Source organism: Lipotes vexillifer, unplaced genomic scaffold (assembly GCF_000442215.2).
Source record: "Lipotes vexillifer unplaced genomic scaffold, Lipotes_vexillifer_v1.1 scaffold221, whole genome shotgun sequence".
NCBI classification, from domain to species: Eukaryota; Metazoa; Chordata; class Mammalia; order Artiodactyla; family Lipotidae; genus Lipotes; species Lipotes vexillifer.
The window spans coordinates 980,373-999,042 of NW_006772957.1; the positions used below are offsets into that span (position 1 = coordinate 980,373).

At 33.0% G+C, this 18,670-nt stretch overlaps 1 protein-coding gene across 2 annotated transcripts in view; it reads right to left on the bottom strand.

The window, feature by feature from the left end:
* Window positions 1-1,054: 1,054 nt before the first annotated feature.
* The window catches only part of EXOC5 (exocyst complex component 5), a 53,620-nt gene continuing 36,004 nt past the window's right edge, over window positions 1,055-18,670 (bottom strand). Inside the window, exons 12-17 of one of the 2 annotated variants that reach the window (XM_007447952.1) lie at window positions 9,677-9,785; window positions 6,002-6,122; window positions 4,727-4,813; window positions 2,730-2,838; window positions 2,318-2,533; window positions 1,055-1,665 (exon numbers count right to left, since the gene is read on the bottom strand). In XM_007447952.1, the coding sequence (XP_007448014.1) occupies window positions 1,477-1,665; window positions 2,318-2,533; window positions 2,730-2,838; window positions 4,727-4,813; window positions 6,002-6,122; window positions 9,677-9,785 (831 nt within the window). In that variant the 3' untranslated portion in view covers window positions 1,055-1,476. The remainder of the gene's footprint in view (window positions 1,666-2,317; window positions 2,534-2,729; window positions 2,839-4,726; window positions 4,814-6,001; window positions 6,123-9,676; window positions 9,786-18,670) is intronic. The other variant, XM_007447951.1, reaches the window with a different exon arrangement.

Below are 18,670 nucleotides of genomic sequence, written 5' to 3' on the forward strand. Positions count from 1 at the left end.
GCCCAGCCGCTCCGGGGCATGTGGGATCTTCCCGGACCGGGGCACGAACCCGTGTCCCCTGCATCGGCAGGCAAACTCTCAACCACTGTGCCACCAGGGAAGCTCCAGAAACATACTCTTAAAATTAGTTTTCCAAAATTAGGCCAAAAAGCCTACATTAAAGGAAAAAGAAAAGTCAAGGATGAGTTGAACATTAAAGTTTATCTGTTCCTGAAGACTATGAAAAACACAATGAAAGCTGAAACACTACATATAGCTAAGAATGCATTCTCACAGAGCAAGTTTATAGTGTTTAGAGTAAAGATATTTCTAAATTTCTGCTTGATGTTTAAAATTTTATAAGTGATTTATTATGTCACCATATTAAGCCAATTCAATTAACTACATTCAGTAGGAATTGCTTCAGAAATGCCCTGAAAAAGGTAATGACAGAAACTATAGATTTAAAAAGCAACTAGTCCTTGCAAAGTTTATCTCAAGACTTAGAATATAATGCTAACTATCAATTCCCAATTCCTCTTAAAATAGAAGACTACCTGCATGTTTAGCCATTCCATCTTATTCCAGTTTTGCATAAAGGTAGAAATCTTAAAGGACTGCATTGTTGCTAAACACTGTCAATACTTCTCATATGCACCATTTAGACCATACCTCATTTTTTTACTTCCCTTGTAATATTAAAATAATGAATAAATATGGTCCTTTAATTAAGATCGTCCACCTTATCTTAAGCAAAATATAAAATAAGGTAATTTTATTAACTTCTTGCTAGCATTGACTTAAAAATCTGTTTACCAAATAAGAAATTGTAAACATTTTTTTTTTTACCCAGAAAGCAGATGTATTCTGATCCACTGCTAATACCTATATAAAATATTTCATCATTTTAGTTTTGTTTATAACATTTTTCTTGGAATAGTATTATTGTGCCTCAGAAAAATCCAATCAACCAACTACAAAAAATTATGCCCAATTGTTAATTAACCTTCTGAAAGAAGCAAAAAGTTCTCTAGGAAAACCTAAAATAACCTGATTCACAATTACCAGTGCTGAAAAGGTCATTGAAAATTGATAAATAATAAATGTAGTTTTGCTGGATTTTACCCATCTTTAGTGCAAAACAGGATGGTGAAATTTCCCAATGGACTATGCTAAAGAACATGAACCAGAACCCTGGTAACATCTCATTTGCCTTCTGACACTAACATTTTCCAGGATGAAAACAATGACATATAGCTTTACAGAGTTTTAAATTTATAAGTTCAAAAACGGAATTAAAATCCAACTTAAGGGAAAAGAGCAAAATATGCTTAGTAGTGTCCAAATTTCAAATAAAATCTCAAGGGTAAGTATGGCTGCTGTTTTTCTAAACAGTCATTTATCAATAAAATTTTGGCTGTGTCATAAGAAACCGCCTGTGCTTTCTATCAACCAAGGCCTGCTGAAGTACAACACACTGCCCTTGTAAATTCAACCTCAGCTGAAATGTCGAGCAAGGCGGGCAGATCTATAGTCAGCACGAAGTTGTACGAAGGAGTGAAGAATGTTCTTGTCCAGATTAGCAAGTTGTTCTCCTGAGCAGACTTGCTTTAAATTATCTGGGTTTACTACCAGAAGATTGCAAAGTGCATGCAGAGTATCAAAAAGCTGTAATACCAGAGGAATCTGAATTGAGATAAGAGAAGGAAAAAAATAACATTGAAACAAGATAATGTTTAGTTTTACAATCAGTTTGTAAATTCTTCTCACTTACGTACTGTTATTCAGGACTTAACTAATGTTGGAGAGTTCAATGTTAGAATTTTTTAAAGTTCCTAAAGTGTTAAAACTCAAATATTTCAGACATTATAAAACTCACTATAATCTTTTTGAAAAGATTCATATTATGCCAATTTTCTTAAATAGTAATAATCATTTATACTTTTGTAAACTAGAATTAGTTATCATTGATTTAGCAGGTTTCTTAAATAATTTAAACATTAAGGGAAACTGATTTCAGAGAGATGTACATGAAGAAAGAACATAGTTTCCTCATATCTGATATATGCAGCATTAGTCATGGGCGTTATTTAATAAGGTCATTTGGACTATGGAACTGAAATATGGCCTTGTCTAAAATAAAGCTCAAAGCAAAAATGTGTCAATATTGAACATATGACTGCAACAATACTTCTTCAGTTAGGAAATGTTAGATCTGTTTCACTACAATGTCAACAAGTTATAAATTTTTCACTAATAATTATGTCAGTACACATTTTTTATGATCTGACTTATGTTCTTGAACCTATTTACAAGTTTGATATTTGTGAATACATACCTTGAAGTCTTTGGCACACTTCCTATATTCAGCAACATCACAAATTGCTAACATGCCACCCATACAACTATAGGAATATTGTTGAAGATGCTCATAAATAAGTCGATGAAAACGTACTCCAAGTTCCATCAAAACTGTATCCACATTCTTCCCATCCATGGAATTTTTAATCTTCTCCACTTGTTTTCTTACATAAGCACAGACTTTAACACAGGCCTGTAAAAATTTTTTCTATACTTATTACATAGAAATGTGTATCAGCTTAGCTAAGGAGAAAATACATACAGTTTCTCATTAATATCTAAGTATAAAATAAAAAAATGTGGAGCATAGTAAGATATATCAATGAAATGTTAACAAAAGTACAAACAAAGCAGATACTCTTAGTAGCATACTGAATCATTTTACTCACATTAGTATACTGAATCAAAACATTGTTTTCATCTTCTGGCTTAAAATCTGTTTTCTTTTGTTCTGCAGCCAAGATATGCTTCATTTGTCCAATCATACAATTTAATGTCCTAGAGAATTGAGAACACCATGTATTTGATCCATTTAATTTACTTTATATTTACTTTTATTTATATTATTTATAATAAATTAAATTTAAGTTATTTAATTTCATGTCACCATGAGACTATTTTACTATGGGTATACTTTAGATTTTAAGAGAGTAAATTCTAGGTCTTGACATCAAAGACCTCTTAGTTTTATTAGCTTCCTGCTCAAAACACAGGGCAAAGATTCATTTGCCCATTATTCTATTTAAGGAAATCTTAAAGATCTTAGAAGACTGTCACTCATTTGTTTCCTTAACAACTATATCTGGAGAATGCTTAGGAAGGCAGTAAGATAGAGGGGCTTATGAGGAATGGCCAAAGTTTAGAAGAACAGGTGAGAAGAACCCGAGTTTCACAGTCTAAGGACAAGCAGGAGGCTGAACAAGTGGTACTGAAGACCCAGTTGAGAAATGAGAGTATGTGTTTGTAATGGCACAAATGTTTGAGTTATGTGGTATTCTCCAACAGCAATCAGCCATCCGGTTATGGGAATAAAAGAGTCTGCATTAATCCAGATTTTAGGATCTGTAAGATAATTATGGTTAAAGGAAATAAATTTTAGGGTAATTACGAGGGAGTAATTAAAGAGAAGGATCAAGCAATCTAAGCACAACAATGAATAAAATAAAGCTGGGAAAGGATAATAGATTGGCAAAAGACAAAGATAATAAGGGCTAGAGTTCCTATAACTAACTTATATTCAAATATGTTTTCTTGAATAGAAGAGAAAGGAGTAGAATTACAGTAAATAAAAATATGCCCAAACCTAGTAGCGTGGGCTTTAGAATTTAAGTCCCAAATATCCAGCATTATGATCTTGAGCAAACTACCTCATTTCTTTAAGCTTTCATTTCCTCACCTGTAAAATGGGAATAGTATTTCCTACTTAATAAATGAAATTATACAGGTAAAGATCCTTGTACCGTGCCTGGCACATAGCAAATTCTTGATAAATATTGAGTTGGCCAAAAAGTTCGTTCGGGTTTTTCATGTTACAAAAACCCGAGCAAACTTTCTGGCCAAACCAAACAGTAGCTATTATCATCATCAATAAATAAATGCCCACCATCATCTCAAAAGACAGAGATCCACTGCTCCATATTATGAACAGGTAATTAACTACAATAAACAGTACAAAAATTTTTTGAATGTAGAGTCTACATTCACTTAATGGAAGTTACTTTTAGAAAATCAGTATATTTATTTAAAGCATTTCAGATATTAGCCTGACAGTTCTAACTGAAAATAAAATCTTCTATGTTACACCATTTTTAAGGAGTTTGGAGAGAGGGAGAGCAAGAGGGTGTGTGTGTGTGTGTGTGTGTGTGTGTGTGTGTGTGTGTGTAGGGGGCATTTACAAAAAAGATTTTAAATAGAATCTGCTTTAAAAGTAAGTCTAAACATACTGACTTCCATAAATAATAAACCTGGAAGCCAATAAAAACAACATTCTAATAAAGATGAAAGCAATATGTAAAAATAAAATCAAACATTATAGCAGGATGGTGGAATTAAAATAGACTTTTTTCTTCTCTGAAAATGATTTTCATGTTGTTACAATGGTGTTTTTACAGTTTTTAAAAAATGCAAGAGATAGCACAGGGAGATCAGCTCGGTGCTTTTTGTGACCACCTAGAGGGGTGGGATAGGGAGGGTGGGAGGGAGGTACCAGAGGGAGAGGATATGGGGATATACGTATACATATAACTGATTTACTTTGTTATACAGTAGAAACTAACACAACATTGTAAAGCAATTATATTCCAATAAAGATGTTAAAAATTTTTTTAAATAAAAAAATAAACACAACAACAAAAACACAAGAGAAATAGTAAAACTAACAACTTGCCTATCAATGCCAGTATCTAATTTCATCTCCATCTGTTCAATTATTTCTTTTTTCTTCTGAAGGCATTCAGATAACTTAGGAGAAGAGCTATTGAATGTTTAAAGGGGGAAAAAGATCACATTAGTAGCCTTACAATTCTAACAGTTTTTCATAGGCATATGTGTATAGCTATATACCTACACACACACACACACACACACACACACACACACACACACACATTATTTTAATTTGCTCCCCAATCCAAGAAGCATATAAATAGTAAAATAATTATTTAGTATTCACTATGCCCAATTCATTACAATAGTCATGCTAGGAAAAATTAACCCGTTAAAAGAGGAGGATTTAGATTTATTACTTTCATCTGTGAGGAGACATCCCTTTAGAATATAAATATGTGATATTGAAATTCTGAAATTATTTGGTTTCCTTTTTAAATTTCTGGTATTTCAGTAAGAAAAATCACAAAGTCTTGAGAATATAGCAAATTATACTAATTAAAATTTGCAGACTAACACCCAATTCAATTGTATTTAGCTTTCCTATATTAAAAAAACGAAAAACAAAACCAATATGGTAGCCATATTTACCTTCTGAATATTACCTAAACGTCAAAAAACACCCAAAATATTAAAGAATATGCAACCCTAATAATTACGTGAATTCTTTGTTATGTGACATTAGAGCTCTTTAAAAAGTAAATTTCCTTTCAAAATGTGATTCAGGGATCACAAGTAATCTTTATCTTTGAGATCATTTCTAGACTAATTATTTCTTGGCATATCAACGTTTATACAAAATGTCTAGAATTTTATCTTCTATATGAATATTCTTCCTCTTTAATTATAGTACTACACATACAATTTTAAAAAGCACGTTCACATATACACTACCTTATTTAATCCTCACATGCTTTAAAAGTTCACATAAATTGATAGGAAGATACAAACCAAACCTTATTTAATGCCTCATCAAAACCTGTCCTATTAATCTCATAAAATTGTTATTGTACATCTTTTTATTATAATAAGTGGGAAGAAGCTGGAAGTTGTCTTTCATATCAGATTTAGGTTTATGACACATTCAGTAAACCAAAATTAATACCACGGAAGGAAAACAGGAAGGCAAGGAAGAGGAAAAGGGCTTTTACTTATTTCACACCCTCCTGCTCCTGTTTATGTTTTAACGAACATCTATTACTTTTAAATTTTAACAAGAAGTAGAATATTATAATATTCATTGAAACACCAATGAAAACCAGACAATTTGACTAACCTTATTAGTGGCATAAGGTGATCATTAAACTGCTTGTCAAAAAGGTGAAAAATAGTATTGGCCTGGTGCACAACATCCAAAAAATAGAGATTTGCATTCCTAGAATCTGAAGAAGGAATTCCTAAAGTTGGAAGGCATGTATACGTTAGAATCATATTAAAGAAATTCATGTAAGCAAGAGAAAAAAGAATGTGGTTTTATATATACAACATGCATAAAAGTAACTGCTGTTTCATTAAATCAGCAATAATTTTTGTGGACAGAAGAGTAATATTAAGCTTGTTAATAATTTAATAAAATTCATCCAAAGTTTTTACATCCAAATTTTCACTATCTACTCAAGTCTTCGGAGATAAATAAAAAATAAATCAATAAATGAATCATCTTGGACTATACCTTCTCCTTCCCTTTCCTGCCCTCCTATGCGCAATGATTCATGAGCCATGAATACACTTCTACCATTTTTCTTATAACCATTTTTCTTATAACCAGGCCTCATTACCTCTGATAACAGTTAAAATAATTTTCTTATTAGTATCCTGGTTCAAATCTCCTTATCTTTTATGCTATATATTGTTGCCATAATAATGTATTTAACATATTTCACTCACCATGTTCTCTACTATTTCCTCAAAAATAATTCAAAGTCTCCTCACTGTCAAAATAATAAATTCCAGATTTTCAGCACTGTATTCAAGCCACTTCACATTCTGACCCCAAAACAGACAGCTGATCTCTCCAGATTTTCAGTTTCCTCTCTTGTAAGAGAGTAATAGTTAAACTCTAAGGTCCTACTAACCACAGACATTTATGTTTCTAGCTAAAGTTCAAAGACATAAGGGGCTAGGAAAAATACTCACAGAAAATAAGAAAACGAAAGTTTAATACCTAGAGTTCTTTACAGGAGGAGGATTTTTTTTCAAAGTTTTAAAAATGGAAAATAAAGGTGTTTTATTTTCCCATAAATGACAAAATCACCAACTGATAAGAAAATTAAAGGCTCCAACACAAATTTACAAGAGAAAAAAATAAAGTCAATACACATGTAGAAAATACTAATCCCTGCTATTAATGAAAGACATGAAAAGGCAATAGTGATGTACGTTTTTAACCACTAAATTATTAAAGTTTTTAAAGAATATTCAGTGGTGTGCAGAAAAGCTGGTATAATCATACATGTAGCAGCAGTATAGATTAGTGGGAAAAAAACCCTTAGGAAAATAGTTTATACGTATAAAAATTTTTTTAATTTGCAATACACTCTGATCTGGTAATTTCACTTCCAGAATTTAATCCAAAGAAAATAATTCAAAATAAGGAAAACACTTTAAGCTCTACAATTGTTCATTATACTACTAAATTGCTGAAAAGATCCAAGATGTCTAATAATAGGGGGTGGTTAACTTTATAATATATATGCATGACGGAATTTTATAAAATCATTAGAAATAATAGCAGTATGTACTAACTAAATAGCTGCATGGAAAATGTTTATGAGTATAAGGGACATCTCATCCTACCAGGAAATTTTTTAAGCCCTTCCAAATTATGAATACTGCTATTAAAATGAATAACCTAGGCTTCCATACTAGCTAAAGAACAACTCCTTCATACCATATAGAATCAAATTCATGTTACTTTTTTATTATCTTCTTTAATCTTCACATCTTTGAGGTGGATATTATTATCCCAATACAAATAACCACATAAGCTTAATTGTAAATGGCAAATGTTAAATACTTGATGTCAAGTTTCTGCTGTGTTGGATGGAGTAGGGGGGGAAGCAGGCTACAAATGCTTATCTACGTCCTGCAGGTTAAAAAAAAAAAAGAAGGGTAAGAATAAACCACAAGGTTACTGAATTATGGGTAATTTTGCTTCAACCTTACGTCCTGCAAAAAAAAAAAGAAGGGTAAGAATAAACCACAAGGTTACTGAATTATGGGTAATTTTGCTTCAACCTTAGAAACTTTATGGAATGATGTTATATACAGTCAAACATTTTTGAGCATGTGCTATGTGCTTTCTAGATGCTAGCCTATAAGGGCAATTAAGACAGGTAAGATTTCTGTGAAGTTCACTATTCAAGAGAACTTACATGCTGTTCTCTCTGCTTAAAATACTCTTTCTCCAAATATTCAATTTATTCCTTCACTTCATTCAGCTCTCTGGTTCATGTCTCCTCAGAGAGGCCTTTTCTGACCAGCCTTTCTAAAAAAGCCCTCTGCTCCTGAATTCCCCATCCTACCTCCCATTACTATTCTCTATTCCTTACTCAATTTTATTTTATTCATTGCACTTACTAGTATTTGTCTATCTTCTCCACAAGAATGTAAGCTGCATGAGTACAAGAGTAAGGACTTAAGCATGTGTTCAATGAATGAATTCTGGTGAGTGAGGCAAATATTAACAAATGAAAATTTCATTGTAACAAGCGCTATGAAAAAAGTTAATTCAATGATGAAATAATGCGTAACTAGGCTGGGAAAGGGGTGTCACTTTAGCTAGTTCCATCAGCAAAGGCCTCTCTAAGAAGGTAGCACCTTAGCTAAGATCAGAGGGGTGAAAAGCCAGACATGAGGAAAAGGATTGGGGGTAGGGAGATACCAAGTGCAAAGAACCTGCGTGAGGAAAATGATTGAAGGCCAAAGAGGCTGGGGTGGTGAGGGGAAATGCAATATGAGATGAAGATGAATATATAAGAGGAGGCCAGATCAAAAGCTATACTTTCATAAAGAGTTTCTTGTTGTTTTTCCCCTAAGAGTAACAGGAAACCACTAAAGGGTCTTAAGCAAGAAATTTTAAGACCCTTGAATTTATAACATAACTGTTACATGGACTCAGTTATTTGGAAAGGGAAGAATGTACACAAAGAGACCAGTTAGGAATGGACAGAGATGATGATCTTTAAATCAGGGTGGCATCAGCAGAAATGGAGAAAAGTAGACGAATTTGAGTTATGTTTGGCAGTATACAGACAGCATTTGCTGATAGACTGGCTATCAGGTTTGATGAAAAGAAGAATTATGATAACTCCAGGGTTTGGGCCTTGAGCAAACAGTAAATAGTAATGCCTTTTAAAGACATGGAAAAGAAGGGGAAAGGAAGAAGTTTAGATGGAAGATAAAGAGTTTCATTTAAGATATATTAAAATTGAGATGCACATAGAACAGGTGAGAGAGGTCAAGGAGGCAACTGAATTAATGGGACTGGAATTTAGGGAAGAAGTCATTATTATCCTATTAATACCAGTAAACCCAGAAGAACAAAAATAAAAGAAAAAATTTTATATGAATCTATTCCTCTCCAGGCTTACTTTGAAAAGGCTTACTTTCCTTTCTAAATCTTACTTTACTCAACTGTCTCAACCAGAATTGCTGTCACTTCCATTTCTGCTCCTTTGGCATTTCACAGCTTACAGCATTGTATTACATTCTTCCATTCACTGTAGTGACTCATGTAGCCCTGGTCAATGTAAGCAATATGAGAACTGTGTCTTTCTATAGCTTCTAGCATCTGACAAATCCTTGTTACAGAAGCTCAAAAAGCATTTCGTTGCACTGAACTGCTTTTGACAGATAGAGCTGAATATATATAAAACAACATTATGCATAGTTTAACCGAATAGGATCAAAGGAATTTAACACGAAGTATAGCACAAATAAATATACTTACCAGCAAGTCCTGTTTCCAAGGCATAATCAATATGTTCAATACATAAAAATTCCACAAGAATGGTAAAAATTCTAAAGGCATTCCTTGGTAAATCAGAAGGATCAGAGAGCTTTAAAAACAAAAACCAAATACATCATTCCTCAAGTTTACCTTTAAAAAAAAGGCAATACTTATTTTTTCTTTTTTAGCAATCAACTTTGTATAAGACATAGTCAGTATTCAGGTATCAAAATGATAACTTAAAACTCTTCCTGCCCACCCAAAATGCCTTTCTCATATACATACAGTTACAATGCTCTGTGTCTGTCTACAACTCTCCTGGCTTAGACTAGATCAATGTTTTTCTGACCTGGATTGTAACCCATTAGTGGACTGTGACAAGAAAGGAAGAGAGAAAAGAAGAGAGAACCAATAGAAAATAATGTCTAAAGTACACATTAAAACCAAATATGTTTTAATGAAATAAACACATACAAACATAACATACACACACACGTAAATACATATAATAAATGTACACTCAACTGCCATGTAAAGTGCCTTTCTTATTGTGAGTCACAGTAAAAGAATTTTGAGAGCCACCAAATGAACAAATGCTATTCTAGTAAAACTCAGAACAAAAAGGATTCTTTATTTTATTGGAGGGTGGGGATGGGAAATCAATAACAGACACACTATAAAATACGACAGGCTCAAATCCCACTTCCATCACTTCCTGCTTGAGTGAACACTTGAGATGTTATTTAACCCCACCAAGCCTCAATTTCTTCACCTGTAAGGTAGGAATAATATTAATAGTACTTATATCCTAGCCTTGAGGTGAAAGTAAAGTATGAAAATGCATGTAAGGTATTTTTAGCTCAGTGTTTGGCATATAATAGGTTCACAATAATAAATTTTCATTTTGATGTTGATGTTGCTGCTGCTGATTAACTACTTAGTAAAGGAATTATTAGTAATTATGCTGAGAAAATTAAATCCCTCTTTAAAAGTTAGAAAATTACCTCTCAACTTCTTATAACTGCTTCCTATATTATTTATCAATTGATTGTTGCCTATCTGTAGTCTCCATTTGTGATCCACTCTCAGAGTAATGGGCACTAAAGTGCATAACCCACTTTAAATTCCCTAAATCTCTACTGATTACAAATACTAATTTGGTATTACTCAATTCCCTTCCTGGTCTTCTTAATACAATCCTAACCTTTACCCCTCATCAGTCTCTCTACCACAACCCTCACCTCCCTTCTTTGCTCACTGATGCTTAACAAATGCCCTTAGCAAGCCACAGAGAATAAATTTAATTTTTCACATTCCTCCTCTCTACATCTGTACATTCAAGCATAACTCATTGAAGAGGTAGACTGAATATGTGTAAGGATATAAAAGACATAAACAACATTGTTAATCAACTGGACCTAACTGACATTCATAGAATACGCTATCCAACAACATCAGGATATACATTTTCTTTAAGTATTCATAAAACACTTACTAAGATGGATCATATTCTGGGCTAAAAAACAAGTCTCGATAAATTTAAAATGGATTCATATCACACAAAGTACGTCCTCTAACCACAACGGAATCAAATTTAAATCAATAACAGAAAGACATCTAAAAAAATCCCCTAATATCTGGAAATGAAATAACACACTTCTAAGCCACTCTTGGGCCAAAAGAAATCAAAAGGGAAATTTAAAAGTATTTTGAACTGAATGAAAATAAATACAACAAATTAAAATTTGTGGTATGCAGCTAAAGCAGTACCTTAAAGGGAAATTTATAAGACTAAATGCCTATATTAGAAAATAAGAAAGGTCTCTAATCAATGTCTCACCTCCACCTTAAAAAACTAGAAAAAGAAGGGGAAATGAAATCCAAGTAAGCAGAAGTAAAAGAAGTAATAAAGAGTGGAAATCAATGAAATACAAAACAGAAAACAGAAAAGTCAATGATACCAAAAGCTGATTCTCTGGGGGAACCAATAAAACTGATAAACCTCCAGCCAGAATGATCACACACAAAAAAATACCCATCATCAAAAATGAATAGGAGACATCACTAAAGATTCTACAAATGTTAAAAAGATAATAAGCTACTATATATAAAATAAACAACAAGGTCCTCCTGTAAAGCAGAGGGAACTATATTCAATATCTTGTAATAACCTATATTGAAGAAGAATATATATATTATATATATTATGTATATATAACTGAATCACTTTGCTATACACCAGAAACTTAACACTGTAAACAAATTTTACTTCAATTAAAAATCGCACACACGGACACACACACAAAATCAATTGACCATAAAAAAAAGATAATAAGGCAATACCATGAACATCTTAATCCCAATAAATTCAAAAATTTCTGTGAAATATACAAATCTTAAAAGACACAAACTACCAAAGCTCACTTAAAAAGAAACAGGTAACTAAAATAGCTCCAGAGAAGTTAATTTGTAGTTTAAAACCCTCACAAAGTTAAAAACTGCAGTCCCAAATGACTTCACTGGTGAGTTCTACCAAATATTTAAGGAAAATATAACAACAATTTTACATAAACTCTTCCAGAATATTGAAGAGGAAGGAACACTTTCCAACTTATTCTATGAGGCAAACATTACCCTGATACCAAAACTACACAAAGACATTACAAGAAAAAAGTATGTATACATCAATATCCCTCTTGAAGGCAAACACAAAAATTCTTAACAAAAGTTTAGCAAACCTAATCCAACCATACATAAATAGGATAATACATGATGACCAATGGGGTTTATCAAAGGAATGCAAGGTTAACATTTGGAAATCAATGTAATCCAACCACATTAACAGAACAACAACAAAAAAAGCATTTGACAAAGTCTAACATCTAATCCTTATAAAAACACCCAGAAAACTAGGAATAAAAGAATTTCATCAATCTGATAAACAGCATCTATGAAAAACAAATGGGACCTAATTAAACTTACAAGATTTTGCACAGCAAAGGAAACCATAAACAAAACTAAAAGACAACCTACAGAATAGGAGAAAACATTTACAAATGATATGAGTGACAAGGGATTAATTTCCAAAATATACAAACAGCTCATAAAGCTCAATAACAAAAAGACAAACAACCTAATCAAAACATGGGCAGATGACCTAAATAGACATTTCTCCAAAGAAGACATACAGTTGGCCAAGAGGCACATGAAAAGATGCTCAACATTGTTAATTATTAGAGAAAGGCAAATCAAAATTACAATGAGGTATCACCTCACACCAGTCAGAATGGCCATCATCAAAAAGTCTATACATAATAAATGCTGGAGAGGGTATGGAGAAAAGGAAACCCTCCTACACTGTTGGTGGGAATGTAAATTGGTAAATGTAAATTGAAGCCACTATGGAGAACAGTATGGAGGTTCCTTAAAAAACTAAAAATAGAATTACCATATGATCCAGCAATCCCACTATTGGGCATATATCCAGATAAAACTATAATTCAAAAAGTTACATGCACCCCTATGTACATAGCACTATTTACAATAGCAAGACATGGAAACAACTTAAATGTCCATTGACAGATAAATGGATAAAGATGTGGTGTGTGTGTATACATTTATATATATATATATATATATGTATGTATATAGAATATTACTTAGCCCTAAAAAGGAAATAATGCCATTTGCAACATGTAGATCTAGAGACTATCATAGTAAGTGAAGTAAGCCAGACAGAGAAAGACAAATCTCATATGATATACCTTATATGTGGAATCTAAAAGAAAAAGAAACGATACAAATGAACTTATTTCCAAAACAGAAAGAGACTCACAGACACAGAAACAAACTTATGGTTACCAAAGGGGAAAGCAGGATGCGAGGGATAAATTAGGAGGCTGGAATTAACACATACACACTACTATGTATAAAACAGATAACCAACAAGGACCTACTGTATAGCACAGGGAACTATACTCAATATTATGTAATAACCTATAAGGTTACATATTTATATGTATACATATATATGTATACATATCGCTGTGCTGTACACCTGAAAGTTACATGATATTGTAAATTAACTATATGTCAATAGGGGCTTCCATGGTGGTGCAGTGGTCAAGAATCCGCCTGCCAGTGCAAGGGACAGGGTTCAAGCCCTGGTCTGGGAAGATCCCACATGCCACGGAGCAACTAAGCCCACGCACCACAACTACCGAGCCTGGGCTCTAGAGCCCTCGAGACACAACTACTGAAGTCCGCGAGCCTAGAGCCCATGCTCCGCAACAAGAGAAGCCACCACAATGAGAAGCCTGTGCACCTCAACAAAGAGTAGTCCCTGCTCGCCACAACTAGAGAAAGCCCGTGCGCAGCAACGAAGACCCAACACAGCCAAAAATAAATAAATAAATAAACCCTATACGTCAATAAAAAAAATTTAAAAAAAAGAAAAACCTACAGTTAGCATCATATTAATGATAAAGACAAGAATAATGCAGGGTATAGGGAGGGTGGGAGGGAGAAGCAAGAGGGAGAGGATATGTGGATATATGTATACGTATAGCTGATTCACTTTGTTATACAGCAGAAACTAACACACCAGTGTAAAGCAATTATACTCCAATAAAGATGTTTTAAAAAATGATTAAAAAACAAACAAAAAGAATAATGCAAGGTGTATGCTCTCGCCACTTATAGTCAGCATTGTATTGGAGGTTCTCACCAGGGCAATAAGGCAAAAGACAAAACAACAGGCATCTATATTGAAAGGAGTAAGTAAAACTGTCTTTATTGGCAGAAAACATGATATTCTATACAGAAAATCCTGTGGAATCTACAAAAAATGCTATTAGAATAAGTGAGTTTAGTCAGGTTGCAGGTACAAAATTAACATATAAAAATCAACTGTATTTGAGAACTCAATATTGCTAAGACGTCAATTCTCCACAAACAGAACTATAGATTCAAAGCAATTCCAGTCAAAATCCCAAACTTTTTTTTCCCCAGAAAATGAAAAATTGATTATCAGACTTATATGAAAACGCTTTCTATGGTAATGTTAGAGGACTCCCACTACCTGATTCAAGATTTATAGTTACAGTGATCAAAACAGTGTAGTATTAAACTTCCAGAAGAAAACATAGGCAGTACGCTCTTTGCCAGAAGAAAACATAGGCAGTACATAGGTCTTAGCGATATTTTTTTGGATCCGTCTCCTCAGGAAAGGGAAACAAAAGCAAAAATAAACAAACAGGACACAATCAAACTTAAAAGCTTTTGCACAACGAAGGAAACAATCAACAAAACAAAAAGGCAACATACTGAATTGGAAAAGATATTTGCAAATGATATGCAAGATAAGGGGTTAATATCCAAAATATATAAAAAACTCATACAACTCAATATCAAAAAAAAAAACCTGATTAAAAAATGGGCAGAGAATCTGAACAGACATTTTTCCAAAGGAGACAAACAGATGGCCAACAGGCAGATGAAAAGATGCTCAACATCACTGATCATCAGAGAAATGCAAATCAAAACCGCAATGAGATACCATGTCACACCTCACACAGAATGGCTATCAAGTCTACAAACAACAAATGTTGGCAAGGATGTGAAGAAAAAGAACCCTGTACAATGTTAGTAGGAATGTAAACATTCCTACTGGCACAGCCACTACGAAAAACAGTATGGAGGTTCCTCAGAAAACTGAAAATAGAACTACCACATGACCCAGCAATTCCATACCTGGGTATATATCCGAAAAAAACAAAAACACTAATTCCAAAAGATACATGCACCCCAATAGTCAGAGCAGCATTATTTACAATTGCCAAGATACAGAAGCAACCTAAGTGTCCATCAGCAGATGAATGGATAAAGAAGATGTGGTATACATATACAAGGGAATACTACTCAGCCATAAGAAAAAATGAAATTTTGCCATTTGCAGCAACATGGATGGACTCGGAGGGCATTATGCTAAGTGAAATAAGTCATACAGAGAAGACAAATACTGTATGATATCACTTATATGTGGAATCTAAAAAAATGCAACAAACTAATGATACAACAAAAAAGAAGCAGACTCACAGATGCAGAGAACAAACTAGTGGTTACAGAGCAGGGGGGTAGGGGGCAATGTAAGGGTTGCAGAGTGGCAGGTAGAAACCACTGGGTGTAAGATAGGCTCAAGGTATTGACAATGTGGGGAATATAGCCAATATTTTGTAATAACTGTAAATGGAAAGTAACCTTTCAAAATTGTTGAAAATTTTTAAAAATATGTATTTTTTTTTAAAAAGAAAGAAAACTTAAGGAAACAAACAAAAGAAAGAAAATATAAGAGGAAATCTTTGTGATCTTAGGTTAGGCAAAGATTCCTTAAATATGATACCAAAAATACCTCCCATAACAGAAAAGTGTTAAATTGGATATCATCAAAATTAATAACTTCTATTCTTTGAAATACTCTTTAGATATGAAAAAGACAAGCCACAGACTGAAAGAAAACATTTGTAAATCATATATCGAATAAATGAATTTTAACCAGATATACAACTGTCAAAAAATAAGAAAACACACAACCAATTTTTAAAAACGCACGCAAAATACACCAAATAATATACATGAATGGCAAATACGTGCAAGAAAAGATGCTCATCTTTAGTCATTAGGAAAATGCAAACTAAAACCATAATAAGGTATCATTACATACCTTATTAGACTCTAAAATAAAGACTGATCATACCAAATGTTGGAAATCATGTGGAACAAATGCAACTCTCTCATATACTGCTGGTAAGAATGTCAAACGAAACAACTTTGAAAAACAGTTTGGCAGTTTTGTAAAAAGAATTACCATATCACAACATATAGCTTACTCAGGAGAAATGAAAGCATATGTCTGCATACAGACATATGCATGAATATTCACAGCAACTTCATTTGTAACAGTCAAACACTGGAGCCAATCTAAACTGCCATCAATAGGTAAATGGATAAACAAATTGTGGCTATTCATTAAATAAAATACTACTCAGCAATAGAAGAACATACTAATTAATACACACATGAATGAATTTCAAAATATTTATGCTGAGTTAAAGAATCCAGAAACACATGTATACACTATAATATATTATAATCCCATTTATAAAAAATTCTAGAAAATTAATCAATTTCTTGAAAAATCCTATTTAGCTTTCAAGACTCAGTACTGAAGCATCCCCTTCTTTTTAAAAACTAATCTACAGTGAAGCAGATCAGCAGCTGCCCAAGGACAGAAATGGAGGCGAAAGGGAGATTTTAAAAGGGCAGAAGGAAACTGTTGGAGGTGATGGATCTGTTCATTATCTTGACTGCATTATAGTTTCACAAATGTACACATAATTTACCCAAGTTATCAAATTGTACAGTTCAAATACATGCAGTTTATTGAATGTCAATTATATCTCAAAGTTACTAAGTTTTTTAAAAAGAAAGGATAAAAACACCAATCTGCTCATTACACTGCCCTTTTTAACATCCTTTAAAGTTTCCATCATCACCTAACAAGGTCAAGTCCAAATTTCTAAGTATGGCATACAAAAAGTTTTTGTCTACATTTTCAACCTCCTGACTTATTACTCTCCCCATATCCTTTTTTAGTTCAAGCATTTCATACTGAGTGATTGATATCTGTATGCCTTTGTGTACGTAATTTTCTCTATTCCTGAAACAGCCTGCCAGAATCATCCTCTTGAAGATATCCTATTTAGCTTTCAAGATCCAGACCTCAAATGTCTCCTCCATTTAAAAATCTTTCCTGATACTCTTTCTCAATTCCTTAACCAGGCAGAGCTGGTTGTTTCCTCTTTGGTCCCAGCAGTGTTTACCTACCTTGCACTAATTCTTTATGTCTACCTCTTTTCTCCACACTATTCAAAAGTAATGTAAATGTCTTGTATTTATAACCTCAATGCCTAACATGGCAGATGGTACAAAGTAAACACAAAATAATGTTTGTTGGATCAGACTGCAATGAATTAAACTGATTTTCAATCTCATGACTTTCCAGACAGAAGGTCATGATTTAGACATAGTTGCTGTGATTCAAATAAATATGTTAACAGCTTCATGTTTGATCCAATGCTTTAGAAACATTTTAATATATTTCCAGTATTCAGAAAAGTACAGATATTATTGTACCAAATATACCCATCACCTACCCAGATGTGTCATATCTTAACATTTCTCCAAATGTACTTCAGATTTTCTTCCTTTTGCGGGGCAGGAGTTGTCCAACATTATACATATAGATAAGGTCCCTTGGGTATTCCTCCCAAGGCAACCACTACCCTGAAGTTGTTTATCACACCCATGCTTATGTATGCTCCTGAATAATATATTGTTTTACTTTTTAAAATTTTATGTTGTGGTATACTGAATATATCTTTTCCCCATTTTGCTCTTTTCACTAAACATTGCATTTTTGAGATTTATTCATGCTGATGATACATGTAACTCTAGTTTAGTCATTTAAATTGGTATATAGTTTTCTAGTATATGAACAATGTCAGTTTATCAATCCTCTTTACAGCACACTGTTTGTTTCTAATTTTTCACCACGACAAACAACATAGCTTATGATGTCAGACATGTCATGTGCACCTACAAATATCTCTAAGGAATTAACAAATTACTCTCCAAAGTATACCAATTTTTACTTCCATTGGCAGTGTATGAGAACTTCTATTGTTCCACACCCTTACCAATACTTAGTATCAACAGACTTCTTAATTTTTGCCAACCTATCGAGAATGACAGTATTTTCCCTGTTTTCAGTTTCATTTCCCCACTAGTGAGACTGAATATCTTATTGATAATTTATATTTTCTGTATTTATGTGTAGCCTTTGACTTGTTTTCTATTGATTTATATGTATAACTTATATTGATTTACTATCTATCAATATAAGTATACAGACAATATACATCAATACATATAAAA